Source organism: Megalobrama amblycephala, linkage group LG10 (assembly GCF_018812025.1).
Source record: "Megalobrama amblycephala isolate DHTTF-2021 linkage group LG10, ASM1881202v1, whole genome shotgun sequence".
NCBI lineage: Eukaryota > Metazoa > Chordata > Actinopteri > Cypriniformes > Xenocyprididae > Megalobrama > Megalobrama amblycephala.
This window is the reverse complement of record NC_063053.1, coordinates 21,442,559-21,469,918: the sequence shown is the minus strand read 5'-3', so window position 1 is coordinate 21,469,918 and position 27,360 is coordinate 21,442,559. Positions and strand designations below refer to the sequence as shown.

Below are 27,360 nucleotides of genomic sequence, written 5' to 3'. Positions count from 1 at the left end.
TGTTTACTCTGAACAGACATCAAACACTGCAGTAACAGGTGAGACAATGCCATGCCGTCATTTACAGGTTATATAATGTTCTGGGCTCCATCTGTGCTCTAGAGAACAATGCACAAGACTTTTAAATTGCATACTTTATATTTTGTTTAAATGCAAAAGCATCTTATTTTTTTCTGAATATTCATTATATTACATCTTTGCTTCCAACTTCATTTCTGAACAGAAAACATTTCAGAAAATGAAATAATGGTAACATTTAATGTTAATATTCTTTTGTATTGCATGTACCTTTAAGGTTGGGGTTAGGCAAAATTCAACAAACAATGAATAAAAATACTCCTTTGACAATTACTTTTCTAGACTATGTGCTACTGCAGCTCTGACTCTCTCACTCACTAAGCAAACAGACCACGTTGACTTGACCTCGAATGGTTGACCGATAAATCTTAGTCAGCAGTATAACTACAGTTTCATGCCAGATATTTCTACCATTTACATGCGGGACCTGTTGTAAAATTCAAGATGATTATGAAGCAATTATGAAGGATTTTTTTTTTTTTTTTTTATCCCAAGGGTAAACATTTGGAAATATTATGGTATTTATGGACATGCTGATTTGATTTTTAAGTATAATGTATTTATCGTTTATATCTCGCAGTATACTTTTTGCAAGCATGTATGATCTGTAATACATGTAGAGGGCCAACAGTCTCAGAGAATTATGCAACTAGTCTGAATAATGTAATACTGTGAAGTAGCCTATCACTGCAAAGAAAAACAACAACAAGACATTTCACCTATAAAGTAATTAAATGTAAAGCATGTCAGAAATTACTTGAGAGGTGTTTCTTAGGACAAGAAGGTTTGGACTTACGCACTAAATTCAGTTAAATCTGCTCTCTACTGTATGTGTTGTTCTTTCAACGCCCTCCTATCCAGTTTGATGTTGTGAGTACTGTTGCTCCATTCTACACAATAAAGAAATGAATGTGGAATGTGAGCATCCACTCCTTTAAAGTAACCATTAGTTCAATGCATATGAATCTGTCCTTAGTTGTTTTTATTCTGCTGTGAATTGTACATAATTTCTTAATTATAATTAAATAGTATCATGTTTATAATATAAAAATAATATGTAAAATTTGAAATGTTTTAAAACATTTCTACTAATTTTATATGCCACATTCTTGCAGATAAAAACCACACCCAATGCTAAACAAATGAATGTGACGCCACACGCCTAACACAACACAACCACACCAAAGAACAACCTTTCAAAAGTAAATAATTTTTTTTATAGTCAATAAACAGCTCCTGAGCATCATAGTATAAGCTTAACTTAATAAATATAAGTATAAATATATATTAACATAAATATATAACATATATATATATTGTATTATATCATAACATATATATAAACAAATAAAGATAATAAATATAAGTTTAATAAGCATAATAAATATAATTTAAAAAATATATAAGCAAATAAAGACAAATAAAGACTGATCCTATTGATCTGCAGGACATTTATATAAATACTCAGCAGTGTATTTAATTTTTTTTTTAATTTTCCCCACCTTCTCCATATTTACTTTCAGTCCTTTAAATTATATTTTTTATGTGAGATACAATCAGGGAAAAACAAGAACTGTATTTAGAATAAAATTAAAAAGATTCATATTCTATCTGAAAATTATAAATTATTGTAGGCCTGTTTCTGGATATTTAAGGAATAATATAGGATAAAATATTTAAAGTTAAAAAGAAAAAAAATACAAGCAACCGAACTGGCGATTTAAAAGGATGCCAAAATTAATCGTTTGGTAGTCAAATAATGTCTGTAAAGGTAATTTTTTAAATGCCTGGTTGAAAAACGAGTAAAAAACTACAACTCCCATTCGAGTCGAAAAGACCAGCCTTCTTTTACGATAACAAAATTCTATTGGTTTGCTACTGTTTGACTGACACTACTCTAGCCAATCAGCTGTCTCCTGGATGGACGGAATGTGGGCCACTGACCGGCGTAATGCCAGCGCGAGAAAGTGCCACGACTCCACACAGACATCGACTGACTCCTCAAGCTGGGAATAAGATTTTTTTTGTTTTTTGTTTTATTTTTTTTGCTGGCGTGATAAGGCACTTAGGTTCGAGATAATCACTTCTGTTAAAACTCTTCCTGAAGTTATTCATCCAACGGAAATCTGCCGCGAGAAAAGGTGAGATTTAAAAGCTTTTGTTATGGCGTTATTCATTAAAAGCTAAAAAGATTTTCAGTAGCAATTAGACGTAAACTTTGATCTCTCCCATTTATTTACTCTCCTCTGTAACTAACTCGTAACTCAGGTGTGTAAAAGACATCTTATTGTAGCTACGAAGCGATTGGCATGACTATAATAAGTGGTTTCAGATTTTGATTTGGATGATGCTCCGTTGTTGGCAGACAGTTAATATCAGCTTTTCCTTTGTGAGCTAGCAAAGAAAACTGTCCATTAAATAACACTTTTATGCTTTAATGTATGTAAGAATTATCCGAAAACTGTTTACAATATAATTCTGGTTGTTCATTGTCTCATGGGGAGAAAAGTACAGCTGTTGAGAGCAGAAACTCTCACCCTTGATTTCTTATTGTACATTCATTCAACAGCTATCTTTTGAATAGATGCCAAAAGCGAGTATGTAGTACAAACACTGTTGCATCTAACATTTATCAGCCTTTTCATTCAGTTTCGTAGCAAAATGTTGAGTTTCCCCCTCAGTTTCATTTCTTATAACAACTTTATATTAGATAAAAGATAAGTCAACGTAAAGGTGGCCCTCATAATTTCCCATTGGCCCAGTTTACTTTTAGTAGGATGTCACGGTATTAGCATAATGCATGTTTATTTGATCGAATATTGATTAAAATCTCCTGTGTATGTATGTGTATACATATATATATAGTCAAGGGATATGCGAAATATAAACGAGCAGTTTATGTGAAAAAAAAAAAATTCCCCAGAAATTTAGCATTCCTACATACAAGTTACAGATGGCCACTAAACCTCTTTATTGTATTTATTGTGCCCTGAAGGAGCTCTAGATTGTTCTTGCTTCTGGAATATGGAGGATTTTTTTCTTTCTTTCTTTTTTCTATCTTTTTTTTTTGCCATGCATTCTGCTTTGGTGCACATTTGAAGTGTGAGGTTGGTATGGCAAGAATCCCATGGAAGCAGCAGAGTATAGAAATTTGCTTTGGCAGAAGGCAGCACATGGTGGAATGGAAAACTCTGCATAATTCAGTCTTCTACCAAGTGCAGTGTTTGCATATTGTATAGAAGAAGCTTCTTCTTCAAAGTTTATAGTAGAAGTTGAGGGTAGCACGTGTATTTTCCTTCTCACAAGTTTCCGTTGAAAATCATTTTTGGTTGCAAGATCTTCTACTACTGAATGCATTGTTTGCATAGGGCCTACTGAATGGTACAAGCTTTTGTTCATATTTTATTATAGAAGCTGAGGGTAGCATGTTTGGGCATCTTTTCCTACTCACAAGTTTCTGTAGAAACTGTAGTTTCTGTAGTTTTTTAGTTGCATGGGCCTTCTTTCCAGATGAATAAACTGGATGCTTAAGGTAAGATAGCCCAACTTTACTGGGACATTGTCATTGTTTAAGGTGCCACTCTTGTGTTAAGCCTTTATGTGGAACTTTAATTGAATATATAAAACATGATATTATTGATATAAAAATGCCATAAACCTCACCTTTTTTTTTATTTTTATAGAAAGGCCACTAGCAGTCATGGACATCTACGATCCTCAGACCCTTGGAATTATGGTGTTTGGTGGCTTCATGGTGTTCTCAGCTATTGGGATTGCTCTAGTCTCAACTTTTTCCATGAAGGAGACGTCGTACGAAGAAGCTATAGCCAAGCAGCGGAAGGAGCAAGGGAAGACCCAATCCAGTCAACGATCCGACAAAAAGAAAAAGGACAAGGCAGCTGAGAAGAAAAATCGTGGTAAGAAAAAGGATGATAAGCCCAATGGGAAGCTCCTGGAGTCAGAGGCCACCCCTGAGGTTACAGAAGTACCGGCCGAGCCCAGTCCACTAAATCCTCCAGCCCCCGAACAAGCTGTTGCACCAGCACCTAAACAAGATGCCCCAGCTCAGTCCCCCCAGCCCACCCTTTCTCAAAAGACCACTCCACCTGCCCCGGCCAAGAAGTCAGCTCCACCTGCCCCGGCCCAGAAATCTGCTTCACCTACCCAAAAGTCTGCTCCATCTCCTCAAACCCAAAAGTCTGCTCCAGCTCCTCCTGCTCAGAAATCCACTCCAGCTCCTCCTGCCCAGAAATCCACTCCAGCTCCTCCTGCTCAGAAATCCTCTCCAGCTCCTCCTGCCCAGAAATCCACTCCAGCTCCTCCTGCTCAGAAATCCTCTCCAGCTCCTCCTGCCCAGAAACCCTCTCCAGCTCCTCCTGCCCAGAAACCCTCTCCAGCTCCTCCTGCCCAGAAACCCTCTCCAGCTCCTCCTGCCCAGAAACCCTCTCCAGCTCCTCCTGCCCAGAAACCCTCTCCAGCTCCTCCTGCCCAGAAATCCTCTCAAGCTCCTCCTGCCCAAAATCCTCTCAAGCTCCTCCTGCCCAAAAATCCTCTTCAGCTCCTCCTGCCCAGAAATCCACTTCACCTCCACCTACCCAGAAATCTACTTCACCTGCCCCAGCCCAAAAGACCATTCCAGCTGCCCCTGCACAGAAGTCTGCTTCAAATGCTTCAGCCCAGAAGGCTGCTCCATCCACCCCTGCCCAGAAAGCTGCCCCACCTGCCCCCACACAAAAATCTGCACAAGCCCAAAAGGCTGTACCAAATGCTCCAGCTCAGAAATCTACTCTACCTGCACCATCCCAGAAGTCTGCTTCAAATTCTCTGGCCCAGAAATCCTCTTCACCAGCCCCAGCCCAGAATGCTGCTCCACCCGCCCCAGCCCAGAAATCCTCTCCACCTGAACGAAAATCCAGTCCACCTGCCCCGGCCCCTTCCCAAAAGGCTGCTACAGGTGCTACCCTTGCTGCATCCCATCCTACTCCTGAAGATGCCCCACCTGCCCCATCTCCTAAGGATAAGAGGAAGAAGAGAGTCAAAGCAGAGTCTGCTTCTGCTGAGGTTCAGTCCAAATCAGTGGCTCCATTGGAGATGGTTACCAAAAAGGTTCCTGTTATGGCAGTGCCTCCAGTGGGCACTCCAAAAGCTGCCCCAGCGACTGCTTTGCCGGCCAAAGCAGAGGAGACCAAACAGGATGCTCCACCCAAGAAGAAAGCAGGATCCAAGAAGAAAGCAGAGCCAGGTATGCTGTTATCTCCACAAAACCACAATTAAGCGGTCAGATAATTGCTAGGCAGGACACACAGACCTGATGGAAGTGGAGGAGGTTGCCCCCTCCTGGTTCCTGTTGAAACCTAAATTTGTTAATATTATAAGACATTTCACTTAATTAGCATTAGGGATGCTAATGATTATTTGACGAATGATTCATTGTCTTTTTAATTGATAAAAATACAAATATACTGATTGCATATAACAAAGTTACAATTTAGTAGTAGTATTCATTTCAGGTACAAAAATGTAATAATTAAATGTAAAATAACACTATAGTGTTCACTGTGTAAATTTAGAGGATTAGTCCACTTTCAAATAAAAAATTCCTGATAATATACTCACCCCCATGTCATCCAAGATGAAAAGAAATTAAGAAAAAGAAAATTAAGGTTTTTGATGAAAACATTCCAGGATTATTCTCCTTATAATGGACTTCAGTTGTCCCCAAACAGTTGAAGGTCAAAATTAGAGTTTGTGCAGCTTCAAATGCCTTTAAACGATACCATACGAGGGATAAGGGTCTTGTGTAGCAAAACGATCTGTCATTTTCTAAAAAAAAAAAAAAAAAAATGTATATGCTTTATAAACACAAATGAAGCAAGTGCTTCCGCCAGACCGCTTTCCATATTCTTCAAAAACTATGCTATACGTGGCGCCAGTTTTATATATATGTTTTATTTTATATATGTTTATAAAGCATATACATTTAATTTTTTTCCCCCGGAATGTTTTCATCAAAAAACTTAATTTCTTTTCCACTGAAGAAAGAAGGACATGGACATCTTGGATAACATGGGGGTGAGTAATTTATCAGGACATTTTTATTTGAAAGTGAACTAATCCTTTAATATAGATTAATCTTTAATGACATAGACAACAGCAGGTATTTATGGGCTGCTGTCTCTTTAAGACCTAATGCACACGGATCTAATATAATGATACACATCCAATTTCTTTCTCAACTGTTTACTTTGACTTAAGGCATAACCGACTGTGTTTTACTTGCCGAGATGGGTATTTATTTTGACTTATTTGTGTGTGTGTATGTGTCCATCCAAGTACAAGGAGACATCATAGAGTAATCAGTTCAGAGTTTGTGCACTATTTGAAACACGCCTGTCTCTGTGTGCGCACCGATAACAGTGCGTGAGTACCGAATTAAATCCTCTTTTGCCTCTTCTAGTGCTGGAATGGTTTAAAACCTATTGAATGGCAAGACAAAATGTGCGAATTATAAACTTTTCCTCTATGGTAGTTAAACTCGCAATTAATCCATGAATCACATGTGTGCCGAACTGTGGGGCCTGGTTCGTATGGATCAACTACGAACTGTTTAACCTCTAATAATCTGTCATTTATTTATATTTGTCTTATCCAAGACAAACTATTAATGTGCATGCTCCTCAGTAGATGCTGATATTAGACAGAGAAAATGAAAAAAGCCAGTAGGACCCAGGTATGTCTTAAAGGAAGTTTGGCTTCAGTATGCAATAACAGGATACTTCTGATTGGTTTGCTAGACCCATTTAAATACACAGAGATAAAACTGTTTTGGCTAGACCACAGAGATGACATCTACGTGTAATAAACCTCCGAGCCGAGCTTGGAAAACCTGAATATATGGTGTATGTGAAGTGGCTGACTCATGAGTTTATATGCGTGTTACTTCCTAATGTCATTCATCTAATTCAGAGTACCGTCTGGGTTTTCTCTTCTGACAAATAGCACTGATGTGCTCTATTTCCTTTGTGGGCGGGGTGTTGGAATAGCACTAGTCCTTATTTGCTGATGTTGGCTCTGATTGGTTGCAGAGAGCTCAGAGTGGGTTTATGTCTGAAGTGCTACTCACAGGGGAATGGAGGCTGTGAGCTGCATTCTTCTGCACATGTGCTGGATTTCATGCACGTGTGCGCTAGTTCACAGACTCTTAGACGCATGCGATTAGTGTGAGTTTCATTTAAAAATGGTTTCATATTCTGACCATGTCCTTGATTCTCATGCTGTTATGCATAAATTTGGCTTTACTTTATGTCTCTATTTTGCACAGATGTGCAAAACTTCATATTGTTAAAATTTAAACATATTTCAGTTAGTTGCGAAACAGCATTTCTATTGTTTTAATTTAAGTTGAAGTACTAAAATTACTAAAACTAAAAAATAAACAAAATGGACATATCTAAAAAAACCTAATAAACACGTCAAACACACAATAAAATAACAAACTTTAAGGAAAATGAAAAATATAAAATAAATTTTTTATAAATACTGTGATGTAACGTTCTTTCTCAAACTCTTTTGAACACCTTCCTTCACACATACACAAAGAGTCAGTCCGCATAAGTATTTCCCCTCAGTTGTCATGAGGTATCGCACTGCTTTGACCATGGGAAAACGCAGAGAGATTTGCGGCAGCGCGCAGGTGGGTTTCCAAATGCACTCAGAATTCCACTCCTCTCTACGAAGCTCAGCCCTCTTGGCCCTGTTCAAACAATACTTTTGCCTCAGCTGCTCCATTAGAGGAGCACACAAAGGCCTTTAGTGACTGGACAATAGGAGTTTATCGCCAGTCCTGGGTGCCATCTCACCCTGGTGCCACACTGCAATCATGCCATGCTGGCACTGTCTAAATAACACAGTGAGTCAATAAAGAACATGATAGCGCATACACACACCACTGTACGAGTCCAGTTAACTGTATTGTACATGTCATTCCCTTAAAGCTGCACTGTCTGTTCTGTTTTCATTACTGTGCTGATCTGAACTAGAAGGAACACACTGATTGGATGCTGATCATGCTGTGGGTGTTTAGGAGTGTAATAAATGGGTTGGCGAATTCGCTCTTAAACACGAGGAGTTTAGTAGACACCCTGCTGCGACCAGAGACTGATCTGCCACTGATCTAGCTTTCTGATTTGGTGTCAAAACAACATACTAGCATTCCAAAAGAGGGCAACTCTATCTTCTCAGTGGATGGCAGTTATCTCTGTGATTTGTATCTCTCTTTTTCTCTCTTACTCATGCAAAACCTTTAATAAATTATCTGTTTTTCTTTCTTTCTAGCGGTGGCTGCAGACCCCGCAGACAGTCCACTGTACCTTCCCTACAAGGCTTTGCTTTCCACAGTGAGGAGTATGGTGTTCAGCGAAGGAGAGGCCCAGCAGCTCATTGAGATTCTGTCTGATAAGACTGGCATTATTCAAGACACATGGCACAAGGTAAGGCCAATTTCCTAAAGTTTTTTTTTTATGTCTTATGTTTTTAAATGAGTATTCTTATACCCATCACTTTATTAAAACTCAAGCAGGGAGTATGTTTAAACAGTGTTTTGTGCATGTTTATAGGCCACACAGAAGGGTGATCCGGTGGTTGTGCTGAAGAAACAGCTGGAGGAACGAGACAAGCAGCTGGCAGCTGAGCAGGAGGACTCAGCAGCTGCTAAAAGTCGACTGAGGGATTTGACTAAAGTGAGGCCTGAAACACACAGTCCAGTAAAAAAAAAAAAAAAAAATTTAAAAGTTTGACATGTGCATACGCATCAAACATTATAAGTACTCTATTATTATAGACTCTATTAGGTGAAAATTGGACAGTCCTTTGATTAAATGTTTTGCTTTAGTCTGATGTTGATCGTTGCAAGGTTTGAACCTAGGATACCATTCAAAAATATGGGGTCAGCAAGATTTTTTAATGTTTTCATTCACTGCTCCATGCTGGTGGAACGATCTTCCTGCCTTCATCCGGAATGCAGAATCCCTGGCAGTATTCAAAATACAGCTGAAAAATAATTTCTTTCGTGAGCACTTAACCTTATGTTAAAATAGGGCTGCACAACGATTAATTGCGATTAATTGTTTGCAAAATAAAAGTCTGTGTTTATGTAATAAATGTGTGTGTTCTGTGTACAATAATTATGTATATATAAATACACACACACACACACATATATGTATATTTAAGAAAAATGTTATATTTATATATAAAATATTTATATTTATATATAATATAAAATATATTTAAAAATATGTATTTATACATGCATATATTTCTTAAATTTATACATTTATGTGTATGTATTTATATATACATAATTATTATACACATAACACACATTTATTACATAAACAGACTTTTATTTTGCAAATGATTAATCGCGATTAATCGTTGTGCAGCCCTATCTTAAAAAAAAAATCCCATCGGTTCATTACCTATCCTTTCATTTCATTTCATTTTGTATTGTGAGCACTTCTTGTGTCTTGTGTCATATAATCTAAACAACACGAACGTAGTGAAATCATAAATTCATTATTCATCATTAACTATACGCTATATTCCTTACAGTGATTCAAAAGTTATCCAGGGATAATGCGATAGTGTATTTTGTTTGTTTAAATACATTTGTTTAGCTGACCATTGATAGCTTGCAGACGATCTCTACGCAAAAGCTGCTCTTGCTCGTCATTCTTAAGCTCCGCTCACACGGCACGCCTCCAGGCGCTCGGCTGTTTTCGGAAAGATTCGGTACAGCGTATGTATCTTTTATAAATATGATAAAACTAAAGACTTTTTGGAGATATGAAGGATGCACTACTACTCTATAGGTACTCAAGATTAACATGAGATTGGCAAAAACTGTGTGTGATACCCCTCCTTTAATATTTTTGTGGAAACCATGATACCCTAGCTCAGATGTTCAACCACTATACAGCCCTTGAACAAGAAGCCACAAGTATTGTGATGGCCTATTTTTTCGCCAGATCATGACCTGTGTTTGGTTTGTTTGTGTGTAGGAGCTGTCTGTGGAGAAGTCAAAGGTAGCGTCTGTAGAGACCAGGCTGAGCTCTCAGCTGAGCAAGCGAGAGCAGGACATTATCGCCCTGCAAGCACGTATGCAGGCCAGTTATCAAGACCACCTCGCTGAGGCTCAGCAGCTTAATGCCAAAGTGAGAATTCAGCACAGATTCTTTACTGTACACCTGCATGGTAGTGAGACGCTCTGAAAAGTTATGAAATTACAGTTACATCAGACAAAATATTTATTTAGTGGGACAGTAATTGAAAGTAATCATTGCATTGTAATTTGGGTAATTAACATGATGACTTAATCATTTTTTTAAATTATTTTTTGTAGTAGATTGTACCAGCGATGGTGGTTTTGTCATTAACATTAGTTGTAATGTTAAATTAGGTAAATGTATTAAATTTAACAGGATTAGATGCTTTTAATGAATCGCATTAGTGAGATTTGGAAGCCCTAATGCTTACATGACATGCCTAAGCAATTTCTGTTCGTTCTCAGATCTTGGCTCTCCAGGACCAGCTGGAGAAAGGCCCTAATGCTCAGCTTGCCCGTCTACAGCAAGAGAACTCCATCCTCAGAGATGCGCTTAACCAAGCCACCAGTCAGATGGAGAGCAAGTATGAACCTATAACTCCTGCCAAACCCAAAAATGTCTTGCTTGCCTAATTGATCTTTTTCACAATAGTTAGTGACAAATATTGTTTAATATCAGAGACCACACCTTGATGGCCAATGACATTTATTTATTTATTTTTTTTATATCCCTTCAAGTCCCTGGCACCGTTCTCATATGCAACATACATTTTGATGGATACCTGATAGATTTTCACTTTGCTGTATGTCAGATTACAATAGCAAAATGTGGTGCGAATAGAGTTTCATGTTTACTTTTAATACTACACTGGAGTGCACTGTCCCCCTCTGTATTTAATTAAATTTTTTGGGTCCATCAGACAAAATGCTGAACTGGCCAAACTGCATCAGGACTGCATTCGACTGAATAAGGACCTGGCGGAGAAGAATGAGGCCTTGCAGACTGAAGAACAGCTCAGGAAAAATCTGGAATCTAAAGCTGCCACAGCTGAGAAACAACTAACCCAGCTGCAGGTCAGAAGCCCACCCTTCTTAAACCATTCTGTGCACCACAGACACCAATCGTTCGTTTAGTTTGCTGAATTGTAGTTAGTTTTGTACCAAAGAGCTGAACAACCAGGGCCCAAGTAGTGCCTCTTATGAAAGATTTCAAAATGCCGCCCTAATTCTTATAAAACATCTCCCAGCATGAGCCCCAGCCTCATTAGAGCATTCTGTTACCACTTGCTGTGCTGTTTAGCCTTGCACATTTGCAGGTACAGTAGGCAAGCTTAGTTTCTTGTAATCTGTGTGTGTATTAAAGAAGCTTGATTAGGCTTGCTGGTAAAGCTCAGACTTTGACCCCCCTAGTGCTGGTGCCTCTACTAATGGGATTGTTCACATGCTGGCAGAACATTTGATTGCCAGTTTGATTGCTCAGCAGTGCTCCGTGGGTTGGAACATGGCCCGAGCTACAGGGAAGCGCTTCTTTGAGCAATCTGGAATGTGAGCCTGTCTAAGCAGTACAGTTTCAGACAGAAGTATCTGATTATCCATACTGGAAGCACAGATAAAACGACTTTAGCTTTGAGAACAAACTGCGTTTCTTCACTAATCCACTGCTACAAATCAAAGGCCGCTGGATAAAAAGCAGCCTTTTGTTGAAGTGTTTCCTAAGCTCATTTTGAGAATCTAGATGATGTACTGGCATGAGAGAGACATGGGTAATGTCTGGAGAGTGAGTCTGTCATCTAAATTGAAGTGTTTGTGTAGAGCTTGCAATGACTGAAACTGTAAGGTTGTGATAAAATCTCAGTACAATCCAGAGAGAATCAATGTTCCCATTGTTAAGCTTGCATAGTCCCTCCTGGTTAGAAATTTGTTTAAATGAACATCAGGACCTAAAATGAAGTTAATGTACAGTGGCTCCAAACTGTAATTGGACACCTAAGCCACTCTTAGAACTAAATTAATGCTTTTATCATAATATATCAAAATATCAAATTGCATTATATGTAAAGGGCTGCAACTGATTATTTTGATAATCAATTAGTTAATAAAGTCAATAATTATCAGATTATTTATTCGATTGATCGGGATTTTTTTTTTAAAGTTTTAAAATTTTATTGACAAAACACAATCCTGCCCAATGCTGTCCTTCAAACAAACGTACCAACTGCTATGAAAACATATAGTGAATATAGGCTGCCTGTATCTATGCTACATGCAAAAGAACTATAGAGCAAAATGACTGTTTAAATCCCTACATTAAAAATGAAGGTGATAATAAAGAAAAATAAACTCTGTGTTAACAGATAAGTTACTCACATACATTTATTCTAGACACAGTAAACTGTTATTGTCATTTCTTTATCCTGTAAATGCAAGAAACAGCTTACATTTATATTCAATTACACAATGTTATCCCTTTACAGTTACCACACTCATAAAATACTTACATGTTGACTTTTAAAAAAAATGTAACTTCCAACAACAGCTATTTCAGCAAAATAAATATTTTTGCGCTGAATATTAATTCTTTCCCTATTTGAATGCGGTATCCCGTCTGTTTGATGCGCATGCATGTGTCAGCACTCATTCAGTAAAGTCTGAAGTTTAACGCAGACTGTCAGGATGAGCCTTCATGCAAAATGGAAATACTCGTGTGAATTTGTAATATTTACAGATAAGGATATAACCGTAAAATGAAAGTTTTGCATTGAGGAAACATATCACACATTAATTATATAAAAAAATATAAAATTATAATGTTTGGAAACATTACTATTTTTAATGTTTTTGAAAGAAGTCTCTTATGCTCCTCAAGCCTGCATTTATTTGATCAAAAATACAGAAAAAACAGTAATATTGTGAAATATTATTACAATTTTAAAATAATGGTTTTCTATTTTAATATACTTTAAAAAATTTTTTTTTTTTTTTCTGTAATGCAAAGCTGAATTTTCATCAGCCATTACTCCAGTCTTTTGTCACATGATCCTTCAGAAATAATTCTAATATGCTGATTTGATACTCAGTTTTATCAAAGTTAGAAACAGTTGTGTTGCTTAAAATTTGTTGGAAACTGTGATGCTTTTTTCAGGATTCATTGATGAATAAATAGTCAAAAGAGAACAGCATTTATACAAAATAGAAATATCTTCTAACAATATAAATTTTTACTATCACTTTTTATCAATTTAACACATCCTTGCTGAAAAAAAGTATTAATTTCTTCCAAAAAGAAAGAAAGAAAGAAAGAAAAAAATACTGACCCCAAACTTTTGAACAGTAGTGTATATTGTTACAAAAGATTTAATTTAAATAAATGCTTCTCTTTTTTAACTTTTTATTCATCAAAGAATCCTGAAAAAAAAAAAAAAAAGCATCACGTTATAAAAAAAATTAAGCAGCACAACATTTGTAATAAATCAGTATATTAGAATGATTTCTGAAGGATCATGTGACACTGAAGACTGGATTTAATGATACTATTTCTTATTATAAGAAAGGTTTGCATCATTTGTTTGCAGATGCACTTGGTTTGATGTTTTGTTATTGACATTTTTGTGGATCCAGTTAGTGGGATTTAAAAAATGTAGGTGGTTATACTCCATTCTGTAATGCTTCATAAGAGGGCAGATATGAATATATATGACTAACATGATCAAACCTGCTTTGACTGATTTCAGCAGAGTTGAGCGATCAAACTTGACTTGTTTTCTGTGTTATCATGGTTTATCCCCTGCAGGCGAACTGGGTGAGCAGCGAACAGGCCCTCCAGAAGCGTCTGGAGGAAGTGAGTGAGGAGCTCAGACAGACCCAGAGCAGCAGAAATAGCCTTCAGACACAACTTGAACAAGCTCAGAAAGACACCACTGCTCTAGCAGGTCAGCACCCACTTTTGTTCTTAAGCAGGAAGCACATTGTAGAACCACAAAATGGATACAGACTGTTTCAAAAACATTTCTGTATAACTGAAAAAGCAAGATGATAGTTCTATGTGGGCTTCAAATCCTGCAAGGTGTGATACTTGTAGTATCACCAATGTGCCCTTGAACAAAACACTTAACCTCAGGTTGCTTGTGTACTGTATGTTGCTTTGGACAAAAACATCAGCTATGTTATGAATCAATAATAAGAAATAAGGTTTCTTTTCCTAACTGCACTGTTTCAGATGCTCAAGCTCGTGTGGCCAGTGTGGAGGCGGAATTGAAAGAACGGTCCGAACGGTTGGAGAGTCTGCAGAGCCAGCTGAAACAGATACAGGCAGAGAGAGAGCAGCAACTGGAGGCAAGCCAGAACAAAGAACAAAACCACATTTCAGAGGTGACACTCCACTTTCCATGTCCCAATACATTTATCTGTGCCCCTGTATAATAATGTATTCTGTGTTAATCAATAATTCAACCTTATATAAAAGTCTCATAAAATGATTTGTAGATGTCAGATTGAATAAATTGGTAAAAGTGTGTTAAACATTTAGTTATTTACATGTTAACTCGCTAGTTTTGACATCCCTAATAGTAACTGTTCATCCATTTCAGTCTATACTTTTTCAATTACATTACATTTATAAATTTAGCAGATGCTTTTATCTAAAGCAGCTGTGTCCAGTCCTGCTCTTGGAGGGCCACTGTCCTGCAAAGTTTAGCTCCAACGCCAGTCAAACACACTTGAACAGCTAATCAAGTAAGCATACTTGAAACTTTCAGGCAGGTGTGTTGAGGCAAGTTGGAGCTAAACTCTGCAGGACAGTCGCCCTCCAGGACTGAGTTTCACCCCTGATCTAAAGCAACTTACAAATGGGAAATTCAACAAGCAGAGATACATATGAATGATTATATATTATATGGTGGAGCAGTAATTTCATAAGCATTTGCATTTATCATCATTACAGGTTTTGATAGCTGAACTGGAGCAAGCAAAGAGCAGGTGAGATTTACCATCTGTGTATGCTGCGTAATTTATTTAATCATTGTTTTTGCCTTGTTTTCCAATGAAAATATCTGTATATGCTTAAAACAGGGCTTTAACTTGAAACAGGACATTTACTTGAGATGCAAAATTGCGTAACATAAAACTTATTTTCAGATGACAGTGCATTGAGGTTTTTTAAATTGACATTTTCTTATATTTAGCATAAACATCACAAAATTTTAGTACGTTAATAAATTTGAAGCAATTTTGCCCCCTCAACAGTTGTTTATAATGAAATTCACATTAGCTGTTTATTCTCTAGCTTGAAGGAGAAAGAAAGTAGAGTTTCAACTCTTGAAGAAGAGCTGATCCAACTCAAAAACACCATTGCCAATCAGGTACCAGTTTCTTTAGTAAATTTGACTTTTAATGTGTGTAATGCATGTTTTTTAAATTTTTGTTTATTGTACTACCTTTTTTGAACCAATCACGTCTTCTTCAGGTGGATAACACAACAGAGATGCAGCAATTGCAGCACAGGTACAATGAGGATGTTTTCTGCTGCTTCACTAGTGCAGTCCAGTAGTGCTTTGTTGATTTGAATGATTTTAATCTGTTTATTTGATCTCTTCATTTGAATTTAAGTATAAAAGAAAAGGATGAGCAAATAGCAACTCTTCAGGGAGAACTACAACAGGTTAAAGAAAAAAGTTCAGACCTCAACACAGTAAGTTTATCATATTCAAACTTGCAAACCTCAAACAACAATTAAATTCAGACTTAACCATTAATGCCATTTTTCTTTTAATTATTCCCAGCTTGAAAACACAGAAATGCTGGAAAAGCTACAAAACAGGTATGTGTCAGTTGTGATTCAAGTAACGGCTTCAAATTCATATTTTTCACATTCTGTTATTAAGTAATGTCATGTGTTTTTTGTTTTTTTTCCTGTTCTTTTAGTTTGAAAGAAAAGGAGTCTCAGGTGGTTTCGTTTGAAGAAGAGATGAGGCAGTGTAAAGAACAGTACAACACTAAAGTAAGTGAGACTTTGCTGTTTTTATTCTGTTAGTATGTTTGACTTGTAAAGCTGAAGTGTATAATTTATAAGTTTAAAGGGGACCTATTATGCTTTTTTTACATTTGCAACTTATAGGTGCTGCAACAATGTAAAAAATAAAATAAAATAAAAAGACCCAAATACTAAATCAAGACTTTGAAAAGGGGCATAATAGGTCCCCTTTTTAAAAAAGTGTTTTGAACTGTTTCTATAAACACACTCTTCATTTACAGCTGGCAGACAGCACAGCCAAACTGGAGTCATTACATAAAAGGTACATATTCAATACTATTGCATGTTTATGTTCCTGTCAGCCACCCATATTAATATGTAAAGTTTATTCCTCCACATGTTGAGTGGTTTTTTTATTATGTTTTTCAGTGTATCTGTAAAAGAGAGCCTAGTGACATCACTACAACAGGAAGTGCAGCAGCTCAAGGAACTAAATCAGTCACAAGGCAAGAGTTACGTAAGTAGCTGAGACAATTGTGGATGTGTCATCTTGCATGTACGCAGTGATTCACAGAAATATGCGTAGGCACACATCTCATCATGTCAGCTGGGTATATGGCCTTGCTGTATAAAGTAAATTGTTGCAGTGCTCTTGCATTTCCGTTTCAGGAGTGTTGACAAAAAATACCATATATAGGTCTTTCTGTGTGTGTAAAATGTGATCGGTACTACTGGTACTGAAAATAGTGACACTGATCAAGGAATTATTATGATTTTACTCACAGTTTTTAGTTTAAAAGTAACCTCAAATCATTTCTTTCATATTATTTAACTATTTTAAAGTTCCTTTTGGTTTAGTCAGTGTTTAGTCGTGCAAAAAGTCTCAGCTCTTTCCCAGGGTTTGAAATTACCACCTGCCAAATTCAGGGGAAAATCCACTGTGGTTGGTAACGCATATCAACACACTAGCCAATTTGGTGGGTTATGACTGATTAATAAATTATGTTCTAACACTTTGCATGGCATCGCTATCAGAGCCCTTCCTTTAAAAAAGGAGCCTCAAACATTCGCAAAACAACATGTAAAGAGAAATGCAGTGCAGCGCCACATCTTTAAAATTTGATCACATTGTTTTATATGACCGTATGCATGCTGGCGGTGCCCAAACTAAGACCACAGAGTCACTTGCATAGTTTTCCATTAAAATACAACGATTTAGGACAAATATATGTACTTGCTGACTTCACCCTAGGAGATTGTGTATAGTGCATTTTTAACTAACGGGTTTGTGTTTGTGGCTTGAATAAATATGCTTCATATTGTATATAGAAATAATATACATTGCACTTTCCTTTTCTGTTTGCACAGTTTTTTCAAATACCTTAACTTGGACTCATTGATGCCGCTTTATTCATTCTTGATGTGAACTTTTGCCTGTATTGTGATTAGATTCACTGTTTTGAACTTGAGAACGCGAGTACAGAATGACACGACGTGTGCGTTAAGCCTGCTGTGAGATGTCCACGGCGCAGCGCTTCCCGCCTGCTGTGCGACCGGTTGACGCTCTGCCAGAGCCTTAGGAGACAATTAAGAACCCACTTTTTCCAACCCGTTCTCATATATGCCACATCCAAGAATTTTGGGAAAAAAGTCCCTAGAGTCTTCATTGCTGCGTGCAGTTAAACTTATGGCAATCATAAGAGAAGTCACCAAGAATTTTTTTTTTATTACATTTTATTTTATTTTAATGGTATCTGCAAAAAGTGATTGACTGTTCAGCTAAAAGCAGTACAATGATTCAGAATCGGATAAATATATTTAAATCTAACCTGTGACTTTGATAATCTGGTTTCTCTCTGTTATTTTTGTTAGTAGAAGTTCTGAATGGCTGGTAACTTAATGTTGTAGCCAAATTGGCTGGTGAGTGAAAAAGTTAATTTCAAACCCTGCTCTTACCTAAAACAGAAGATAAAACAGAATGTCAACTTTAGGAGGATGTTGTGCTCTTAATGTAAATATTGCGTTCAGTTGTCTCTGAGCATATAATGTAATTACAGGAGAGTTTGGAGGACATGCTGAAATCTTTCCAGACCGAGACCAAAGAAGTTCTTCACTCTCTTTTCCCACACATCAACATAGAGACAGCACAGGTGTCTAGGATTTCAGTTTTCTTGTGGTTTCATTTCTCAGTTTTGTTTTTGGATTCACTTGTAATATTGGCTTGTTTTGGAAATGCAAATACATGTAACATCAGTCCCTCTATAACAGGGGTTCCCAATTCCAGCGCCTCCCCGCTCTACACATTGTATGTCTCGCTTATCTGACACGCTCAGTTGAGGGGTGAGTTCCATTTGACCGCACATGCGGTACAAAGTGGACTTAAAAGGGCATTTCGCCATCTTAAGGGAGTTTCCAATCCGAAGCAGATGAGTTTGTACGCGGTTGTCCGTGGGTGTAAAGAGCAATAGACACTACAGTTACAAGTCAGCTTTAATGATTACAGGTTAAATAAGATAAAAATTACATATTGCCAAATTGTTTATTTTCATATTAAACATTGCAACGTATATTTATCTCACTGAGTTTAGGGCTTTTGAATTGGACAGATTAGATAGATTAGGTGAAATTTATAATTAATATTTATATGGATGTATTATAAATGAAAGTATGGTAATTTATAATTAATATTTATGTACAGAAGTAGCTATATTATTGCATAAAACTGTAAAACTCCTCTAATATGCATGACTTGAAACACTGCAGGGTGTTCCGAATAAATGCATTTTATCAAATGAAGTGAACTTCAAAAGATATCCTGTGCTCAGGGAGTAGGGAGCAGTGAACATTTTGTAGGGACACTGTCAATCGGGACACGCCTAAGTTCATTGAGCTCTCTTCTAATGAGCTGATGATCATGAATCAGGAGTGTTAGATAAGAGACATACAATCTGTGCAGAGCGGGGAGGAAGCTTGGGAAGCTCTGCTCTATATGTACACTACAAAAGTTTGGGGTTGAAAGCAAGCTCACCAAGGCTTCATTTATTTGATCCAAATACAGTAAAAACGAATAAGTGAAATATTAATAACTGTTTCTATTTTAATATCTTTTAAAATGTAATTTATTCCTGTGATGACAGCTGAATTTTCAGCTTCATTACTTTTCAGAAATCATTCTAATATGCTGATTTGGTGCTCAAGAAATATTTCTTATTTCTTAGTTTTTAACTGCTGATTAATATCTTTTGTGGAAAACATGGTACATTTTTGTTTCAGGATTCTTTGATAAATAGAAAGTTTGAAAAAGAACAGCATTTATTTAAATGATCTTTTGTAATATCATAATTGTCTTTACTGTCACTTTTGAGCAATTAAATGCAAATTGCTTACAAAATATCTTAGTGACCCCAAATGGTAGTGTACTTGTACTTGTCATAACCACATTAAGTGGAGTCACTTTATGAATAAATGGATATACATATCTTCCATCACCTTCTCTATTCACATCCTTAAATGCTAGCTAATCCTGAGTCTCTCATTCTTTTCCTTTAGACCAAATGGCTGCAGGACTTTGCTGTGAAAGCACAAGAGGTGCTAAATCAAAAGCAACAGAGCCAAGAATCCCAGCAAAGCACAGAGCTGGAGGTGAGAATGCTGCAATTTTTGGCCTTGTGCTATTACTTTCTTTAAGTGGCTCTTTGCCGCCCCCTAGTGGGCATGTAAGGCATATTTGTAGTTATTACAGTGCTGTTTTTATTATATAGGAGTTAATGGGGAAACTACAGGCAGCCCAGGAGAGTCAGTGCACACTACAGTCTGAGTGTGAACAGTACAGGAGCGTACTGGCTGAGACGGTAAGATTATACACTAACAATTTGTTTCTGCTTAATGGGAATGGTATTAAGCCAGATTTTTTCCCCTCTTGTTCTATAGGAGGGGATGCTGAAAACACTTCAGAAGAGTGTAGAGGAGGAGGAGAGGGTGTGGAGGACCCAGATAATGGAGTCAGAGGACAAACTTAAGATGGTGGGTCTATACACTGTATTAACACACACACAAAGTAATTCTGCAGACAGAGAAAAAGAGTTTTATTCTATTACAGAAAATATTTTTAATATTTGATTCTTAAGTTTTCACAGACAAGCTTTATTTATGGATAACTTTATTTATGGAAATTCCTTGGTAAAGCTCTCAGAAAGAGCTTTACCAAGGAATTTACCTTGGTATTGAGTCTTCCAATACACACACATAAACACAAATAGGTTTAGTCGGAATAAACATTTACAGAAAATGAACATGTTTTCAGTATTGTGAATAATATTATGAATAAATAGGAATAAATGAATTTATGAAGATATTGCACACAACAGTGGAGTATTAGACTGGGTAAACCCAGCTTGATCTGTCAGCGATTTGATTTCGCCCGTACATTCATTTCTACTGCTTCTGTTACACTTTTGCGGGAACCAATCACAGACTGGCTTATCCACCTTGCTCGCTATTGGCGGGTATAACACGATGACGATAGAGAAACGACGGCAAGCACAACCGTCAATCCAATTCCTTTTAACCTCTCGACGATGCTGTATGACTTCTTTAGTTTAGCAAACAAATCACTCGAGTGGGTGTAAATACCACTCACTTTCATGGTTTTTTTTTTGCACAACCTGCAAAATTCGCTCGATGCCATTGCTGCTTCTGCAAAACGCTGATCAATACTACAAACTAAACCTGTCTGGAGTTTTCGCGTCGCTCTGCAAAGTACGTCACCCGGATCGTTGATCTGATTGGTTGAAGGACTATCCAATTGCGTGAATAATGCTTGTTGATCACGCCTCTTGTGCAGTAGAAAATGCATACAGACTCTCCAGACCAATGTTCAATTTTAAATTGAGCTTGGTCTGGTGATAGCCAGACAAGTGGAGTATTGCACTTAGAAGGCATTTAACTGTTCAAGAGGGAAATGGCTTCGGAGAAGAAACTGTTCCTGTGGGATGATCATTCCACCACCAAAGGACAGCGAGTGTGTGGAAATTTCAATGTGTCATTTTGTGTTTTCATAGGCACTCAAAAAGGTGCAGGAATTAGAAGAGACAACAGACAGCTTGAGAGCGGCAAACCAGAGCACCCAGCAGGTATAGATTTCACCAGTGGAAATAAGTTTTTGTACTGTAGGAATACAAAAGATGAGATCTTTTGTACAAAAATGTATTTTGAGAAAAATGTGTCGGGCTGTATAAATAAACCGTAACCTGAAAATATCCTGTCACTGTTTAAAATATCTGACAAGTTCCTTTATATATGACACATACAGATAAAGGAATTTATTTCAATAGTTATCTTCATTAATGAAGTATTAAATATTTAATAATAGGACTCAACTGAGTCACATTCAGTTCAAATTTGAAGTCATATAAAGTCTTTAATATCTTAAGTGGTAAACAGTTTTAAGTTTTAATCATTTTAAGAGATCTTTAATTTCGGAATGGAAATACAGGCCTATTAAATGTAAAACGTGATTATTAAACTTACAAATTTTATGATTTATTTAAATGTGAACGCTGCACTTTTCTAAGTAAAATCGTGTCGTTGTTGCACATACAGGCTTGCGGCTTCAGTGCACTTCACAATCAGTGAACACCACAGTGATTGTTTACATTATGGTGTTTACATTGTAATACGCTGTAGATGGTTGTAACTGCATATTTTATCTCTCTCATCTGTTTGAATGAGCAGTAGACAAAATATAATTAATAGTCTAGCATCATGCATAAAATTGTTAATTATTTGTACTTTGCTTACACAAATTAAATCTGGCGATTAATTCAACAAACTCTTGTAGCTTTGGGCCACTCTGTCTAATACAAAGACTAAGAACTTTTTTTTAACACATTTAGCATAAAGATTGAACTAGTATTAGCACAAAAATATTTTATGTCTGTCTTTAAGCTCATTATTATTGTATTAGCAAAATCTAATGTCACTAATTTGTATGTATTAATATATTGGTGCATAAACCAAAATATATACACATGGGTAAAAAATCATGAGTATTTTAAAGGGTTAGTTCACCCAAAAATGAAAATAATGTCATTTATTATTCACCCTCATGTCGTTCTACACCCGTAAGACCTTCGTTCATCTTCAGAACACAAATTAAGATATTTTTGATGAAATCCGACGGTTCAGTGAGGCCTCTATTAATTGCCAGCAATGTTACTGAACCTCTCAAGATCCAGAAAGGTACTCAAAACATATTTAAAACAGTTCATGTGAGTTCAGTGGTTCTACCTCAATATTATAAAGCGACAAGAATACTTTTTGTGCACAAAAAAAAAGGAAAAAATAATGACTTTTCAACAATATCTAGTGATGGCCGATTTCAAAACACTGCTTCAAAGCTTTACGAATCTTTTGTTGTTCGGAGCGCCAAAGTCACGTGATTTTAGCAGTTTGATATGCGATCTGAATCACTGATTTGAAACAAAAGATTTGTAAAGCTTTGAAGATCGGCCATCACTAGATATAGTTGAAAAGTCGATATTTTGGGTGGGTTTTTTTGCCACACAAAAAGTATTTTCGTCGCTTTATAATATTAAGATATAACTACTGTACTCAAATGAACTGTCTTTAGTACTTTTCTGGCTCTTGAGAGGTTCGGTGACATTGCTGGCAATAGAGGCCTCACTAAGCCATTGGATTTCATCAAAAATATCTTAATTTGTGTTCCGAAGATGAACGAGTGTACGAGTGTAGAACGACATGAGGGTGAATAATAAATGACATTATTTTCATTTTTGGGTGAGGTAACCCTTTAAAACTTAGCCTATTTTGATAAGCCATATTAAGTCCTGATAGGATTACATGATATTGAGATTTGTTCTGTTCGGATATATGGTATTATTATATTTGTGCAGGTAAAAAGCCTTAAATTTGATTATAAAAACCCTGCAGGTACCCTGCATTTAAACATGAAACAAGCCGATGTTTTGGTTCATGCTACTTTAGTAGTTTGAACCAAGTGTATAAAATGAATTGCATTTATAACACCTCTCAATATTTCTCATTGACTCTGTACCCTTATCTTTCCATGTTCTTTCCCTGAGTGCAGCTGGAGGAGAAAATTGTGCTGCTTGAGGCCCAGTTGGAGAAACAGCTGCAGTCAGCTTCCACTGACAGCCAGAGTCAGTCTGAAGAGATGACGCACGTGAGCGCACACTCCTGCCTAAAGGCCTATTCACTAAAACACAATATGAGATACAAAAGCCAGGTTAACAGGTTGTTTGTTTGTTTTCAGTTGAAGCAGATTTTAGCAGAATCTGAAAGACAGCTGAGTGTGGCCATGATTGAGGCACAGACACAGAGGGAGGAACTTTCACAGGTTGGTTTACTTTGAAATCCAAACATTTGCTAAGGGTTTACACCCATTATTCTTTGTTTACCCACAATCCTGTGCCAAACACGAGGCTTCACCAAAGAAAAAAAGCTGTTGGTTTTGTTGAGTGACAGCTTTCATTTTCCAGGTCAGGCAGCAACTGAGTGACGTGACAAAGCGAGCTCAGGGAGTGGCGGAGAACGGGCAGCCTGAGGCGGAGGAGTGTCAGGTTAGGGTGCGACGCAAAAGGCACCCTGCACCTCACTTGGCAGTATTAGATAGATTTTACAGTACTCAAAGCGAAGCAATGCAGACAGAAGTAGTCTTTCAAAAAATGGTTTGCTGACTACGTTTTGAGACGGTCTGTATAGTACTGTTATTATTTATAAAAAGTCAGTGTTACTGTGTCTCAAATTTGGTCGTATTTCTTTTAAAGTACTTGACCATCTATTATTTTTGGTTTTTGAGGATAATTTCCCCAATACCGAAGGGTATATTTACATACCATATACATCTTTTTCTCCCTATCCAGTGCTGCCAATGAGATGCTTTACTCATAATTCTAACCGTTCATATTTCAGTGTTTTGTTTCAGCAGCTTCTGTTAACCCAGGCGCCTGTTTTCACCTCTGAATATCTCCACTCTTGGGTTTTCTCTCACACTTACCTTTTTAACCACTAACATTTGTCTTTTGCGTTTGAAACTCACTTCTCTGAAGATCTTACAGTTTTTCCGAGGATTTTATGCTTGTTTTCACTCTCATTTTTGAATGCAGTGTGCACTAATGCAACTCTTGTGTTGGCTGGCATGGAAAGGTTTCGCAGTAGCTCTCATGGGTTAACTGATGTGGTACTGTTTTGTTGGCTTGATCAGGTCCAGACTCAGCTGGAACAGACATTGGAAAAACTGCAGGGTGAACAGGCTCTAAACCAGCAGCTCTCTGCAGAAGTGGAGCAGGTACAGCAGCGTCCATGACCTTGTTTCTTCTTTCTAAAAGCCTATTATTCATTAAACTCATTATTCCATCCTTTTTAGGCTCAGGAGGCCCTCAAAAGACAGATTCAGAGCCATCTCGAACAGATGAAGTCAGCTGAAGACACTGCAGCCATGGGGGATGTTGTTCAGCTGAAGGTACTCTGCATTTTGACCAGCTGATAACCAGTATGATGGGGTTTTTTTTCTTTATTTATGTGTTCACAAGCTCCAGAATTTGACGCATCACTCTCAAGAATGGAACGATTTAGTACTTTAATTTTGAATGTAACCTTTAATGCTGACATGACAATAATGCTTGTGACTTGGTGATTTAGGAGTGTCTAGAGAAGGAGCGAAAAATGACCAAAGATTTGGGCCAGGCAGCCACCAAACTCCAGCAGCTGCTAAAAAACAGTCAGGACCAACTTGCCAAAGAGAAGGAGAAAGTCAGAACCCTGCAGGATCAATTGCAAGACAAGGTAAAAACATCATACAAAATAAGTTTATGCAGTAGCACGAATAGCTGCATGTCTATGTTAATGTCGTTTATGTGCTTCGATTTCCAGGAGGGTGATGGAGAGCTGAAGCAAGGCACTTCTGTTTGAGGTGGAAAATGAAACCTTTTGCCAAAAATTGCCTTAAGATGACCAAAATGAAGCATTCCGGAATTTTTTTTCTTCCTTTTTTTTTTTTTTTTTTTCTTTTGTCGTACTATAGTCTTGGGAGAAATTGTATGAAGACTGAGAAATCTAACTCGTGCAAACATTTTATTTTGGAGATGTGCTGGAACTATTTTCACTTTACATTCCATCTTGAACCTACTGGCTATGTCAGAAATGATTCCTCAACTGCCTTATATATTCTACGTGTTCTCGCACCTCTCCTCCTGATGTCAGTGTTAAAAGGGAAACCGTATGTACGTTACACGTACATCAACTAGTGCAATTGATTACTTGTAAGTGAATGAGTATGCATAATTGTATGGTACATGGGTACAGCATTTTGAATGCCTTCTCTGTAGCTGGCTTCAACACCACTGTATAAGTCTGATAATTAATAAATAAATAGCAATATGGCTTTCAGTGTTTCTAAAAGGCTGTTCATTTCGGCATAGATGCGTCTGGATTTAGAATTTAATAATTTGAATAAACATTTTTAACATTTTAAAACTATCCTCCCGAGAACCAGAAAGTTTTGTGAGTTTAGTATTTTTTCATGTCGTTACATTGTTTAAATGGAAAAATGAATGGAAAAATAACATTAAAATTATATTTTATTCATACGTTATGCTATGTCCTCAGTAGTGGACACCAGGACTCAATTTAAAAAAAAAAAAAAAAAAAAAAAAAAAAAACAATATGACATGAATTGGCAAAAACAATGTGATTGTGACCAATAAATGTTTAGGTTTCAGGATTTTTTTTTATACCAAACTTGGTATAAAGATGATTATCAACTATGTTCTGAAAGATTTAAAAGAATGATTTGATACCCTTTTTTCTTTATGCACTGCATCTAATTTGCACATTATGTGTTCTTGGGGCAACATGTAATCAGAAAAGTGTAATAATGGGAGTAGTGATTGGTAAGATTTTCATATTATCTAATATTTCATAGGAATACTGAAATATAATTTCTTTCCCTGTTCACTTGTCTCCCAAAATGCCCAATAAACATGCTTTAAAGGAGGGGTGCAATGCTATTTCATGCATTCTGACTTATTTACACTGTTAGAGTTGCATTCATGTTAAACATGGCCAAAGTTTTTCTGTGCCAAATATACTACTTCCGGTTGTGGGTTCGGGGTTTTTTTACTTAATTTTTTTTATTGCAAACAATTCAAAGATGACATTAATAAAATACAACTTTGCATACATTACACAGAATGTATCAACAATACAACCAATGTCAAGAAAAAATATTGACAATGACTGTTAAAAGAGAAAGATGCATTTACATAGCTTTTTTTTTTTTTACATAGCTAAAAACAGAGAAAGGCAGGAACAGAACAAATAAAGAAAAGAGGATTTAAAGAAAAACAGTATTAATCATGGTACATGAAAGATCTCATCATATCTCTTCAAAAAAGAAATACATTTTTTGTTATTAATTACTCTTAGTGATTTGATTAAATGTTCTACTTAACATAAGAAATCTATAAAAGTAGGTATCTTCGTAAGAAACCTGTTTGTGAAAATAGAATTTTGCCACAAGGATAAGAAAGTTAACAGTAAATTCTAAAGATTTGTTTTGGTTTTCAAAAGAGCAAACAACATCCTTAATGTGTAAATTACAGTTAAATTAATGTGTAACTCAAATCTTTCCAGAAAAGTGATGAAATGTTACATGAGAAAAATAAATGACAAATATCTTCACTTTCTTTTTTTACAGAAGGTGCATATATATCGGCTACATCACAAAATTTCGACACAAAAGCATTACAAGGGTATATATTATGCAAAATTTTAAAATGCATTTCTTTCACTTTATTTGATCTATACAGTATTTATATGGTAATAACCATGTTTTCCTCCATTGAATGTTATCTATTTTAGAACCCCCAAAAAATTTCTCCCTTTTAGAGAAATTGAGTTTCGAGATTGAGAAAGTTGACGAATAAATGTATTATTACATTCTTTACTTAAAAGCGAAACGCCTCCCAAACATAACTGTGAAAGTCATCAGACATATTAAACCATCAGTAATCGCCTTTATAACAGAGTTAAATTCTTTAAACGGAACGGGACATTGATGGATATTCATAAAACATTAATAAGATAACAAATCACCATGTTTTTATTAAACCATTTATCAAAAAAGACTGATCCATTTCAAATTTTAATATCCAAATTATTCCATAAG

At 36.5% G+C, this 27,360-nt stretch overlaps 1 protein-coding gene across 1 annotated transcript; it reads left to right on the top strand.

The window, feature by feature from the left end:
- The first annotated feature begins 1,997 nt into the window (after positions 1-1,997).
- Positions 1,998-25,580, top strand: rrbp1a (ribosome binding protein 1a). The gene is made up of 30 exons (XM_048205435.1): positions 1,998-2,219; positions 3,762-4,542; positions 4,596-5,320; positions 8,413-8,567; positions 8,694-8,816; positions 10,140-10,292; positions 10,649-10,767; positions 11,104-11,257; positions 13,974-14,112; positions 14,400-14,551; positions 15,123-15,157; positions 15,465-15,540; positions 15,645-15,682; positions 15,788-15,869; positions 15,961-15,998; positions 16,103-16,178; positions 16,433-16,473; positions 16,581-16,668; positions 18,209-18,301; positions 19,701-19,793; positions 19,913-20,002; positions 20,082-20,174; positions 21,212-21,283; positions 23,260-23,355; positions 23,446-23,529; positions 23,672-23,752; positions 24,397-24,480; positions 24,559-24,654; positions 24,834-24,977; positions 25,065-25,580. The coding sequence occupies exons 2-30, from the start codon at positions 3,779-3,781 to the stop codon at positions 25,101-25,103; spliced, it is 4,023 nt and encodes a 1,340-aa protein (XP_048061392.1). The 5' UTR covers positions 1,998-2,219; positions 3,762-3,778; the 3' UTR covers positions 25,104-25,580.
- Positions 25,581-27,360: the final 1,780 nt, after the last annotated feature.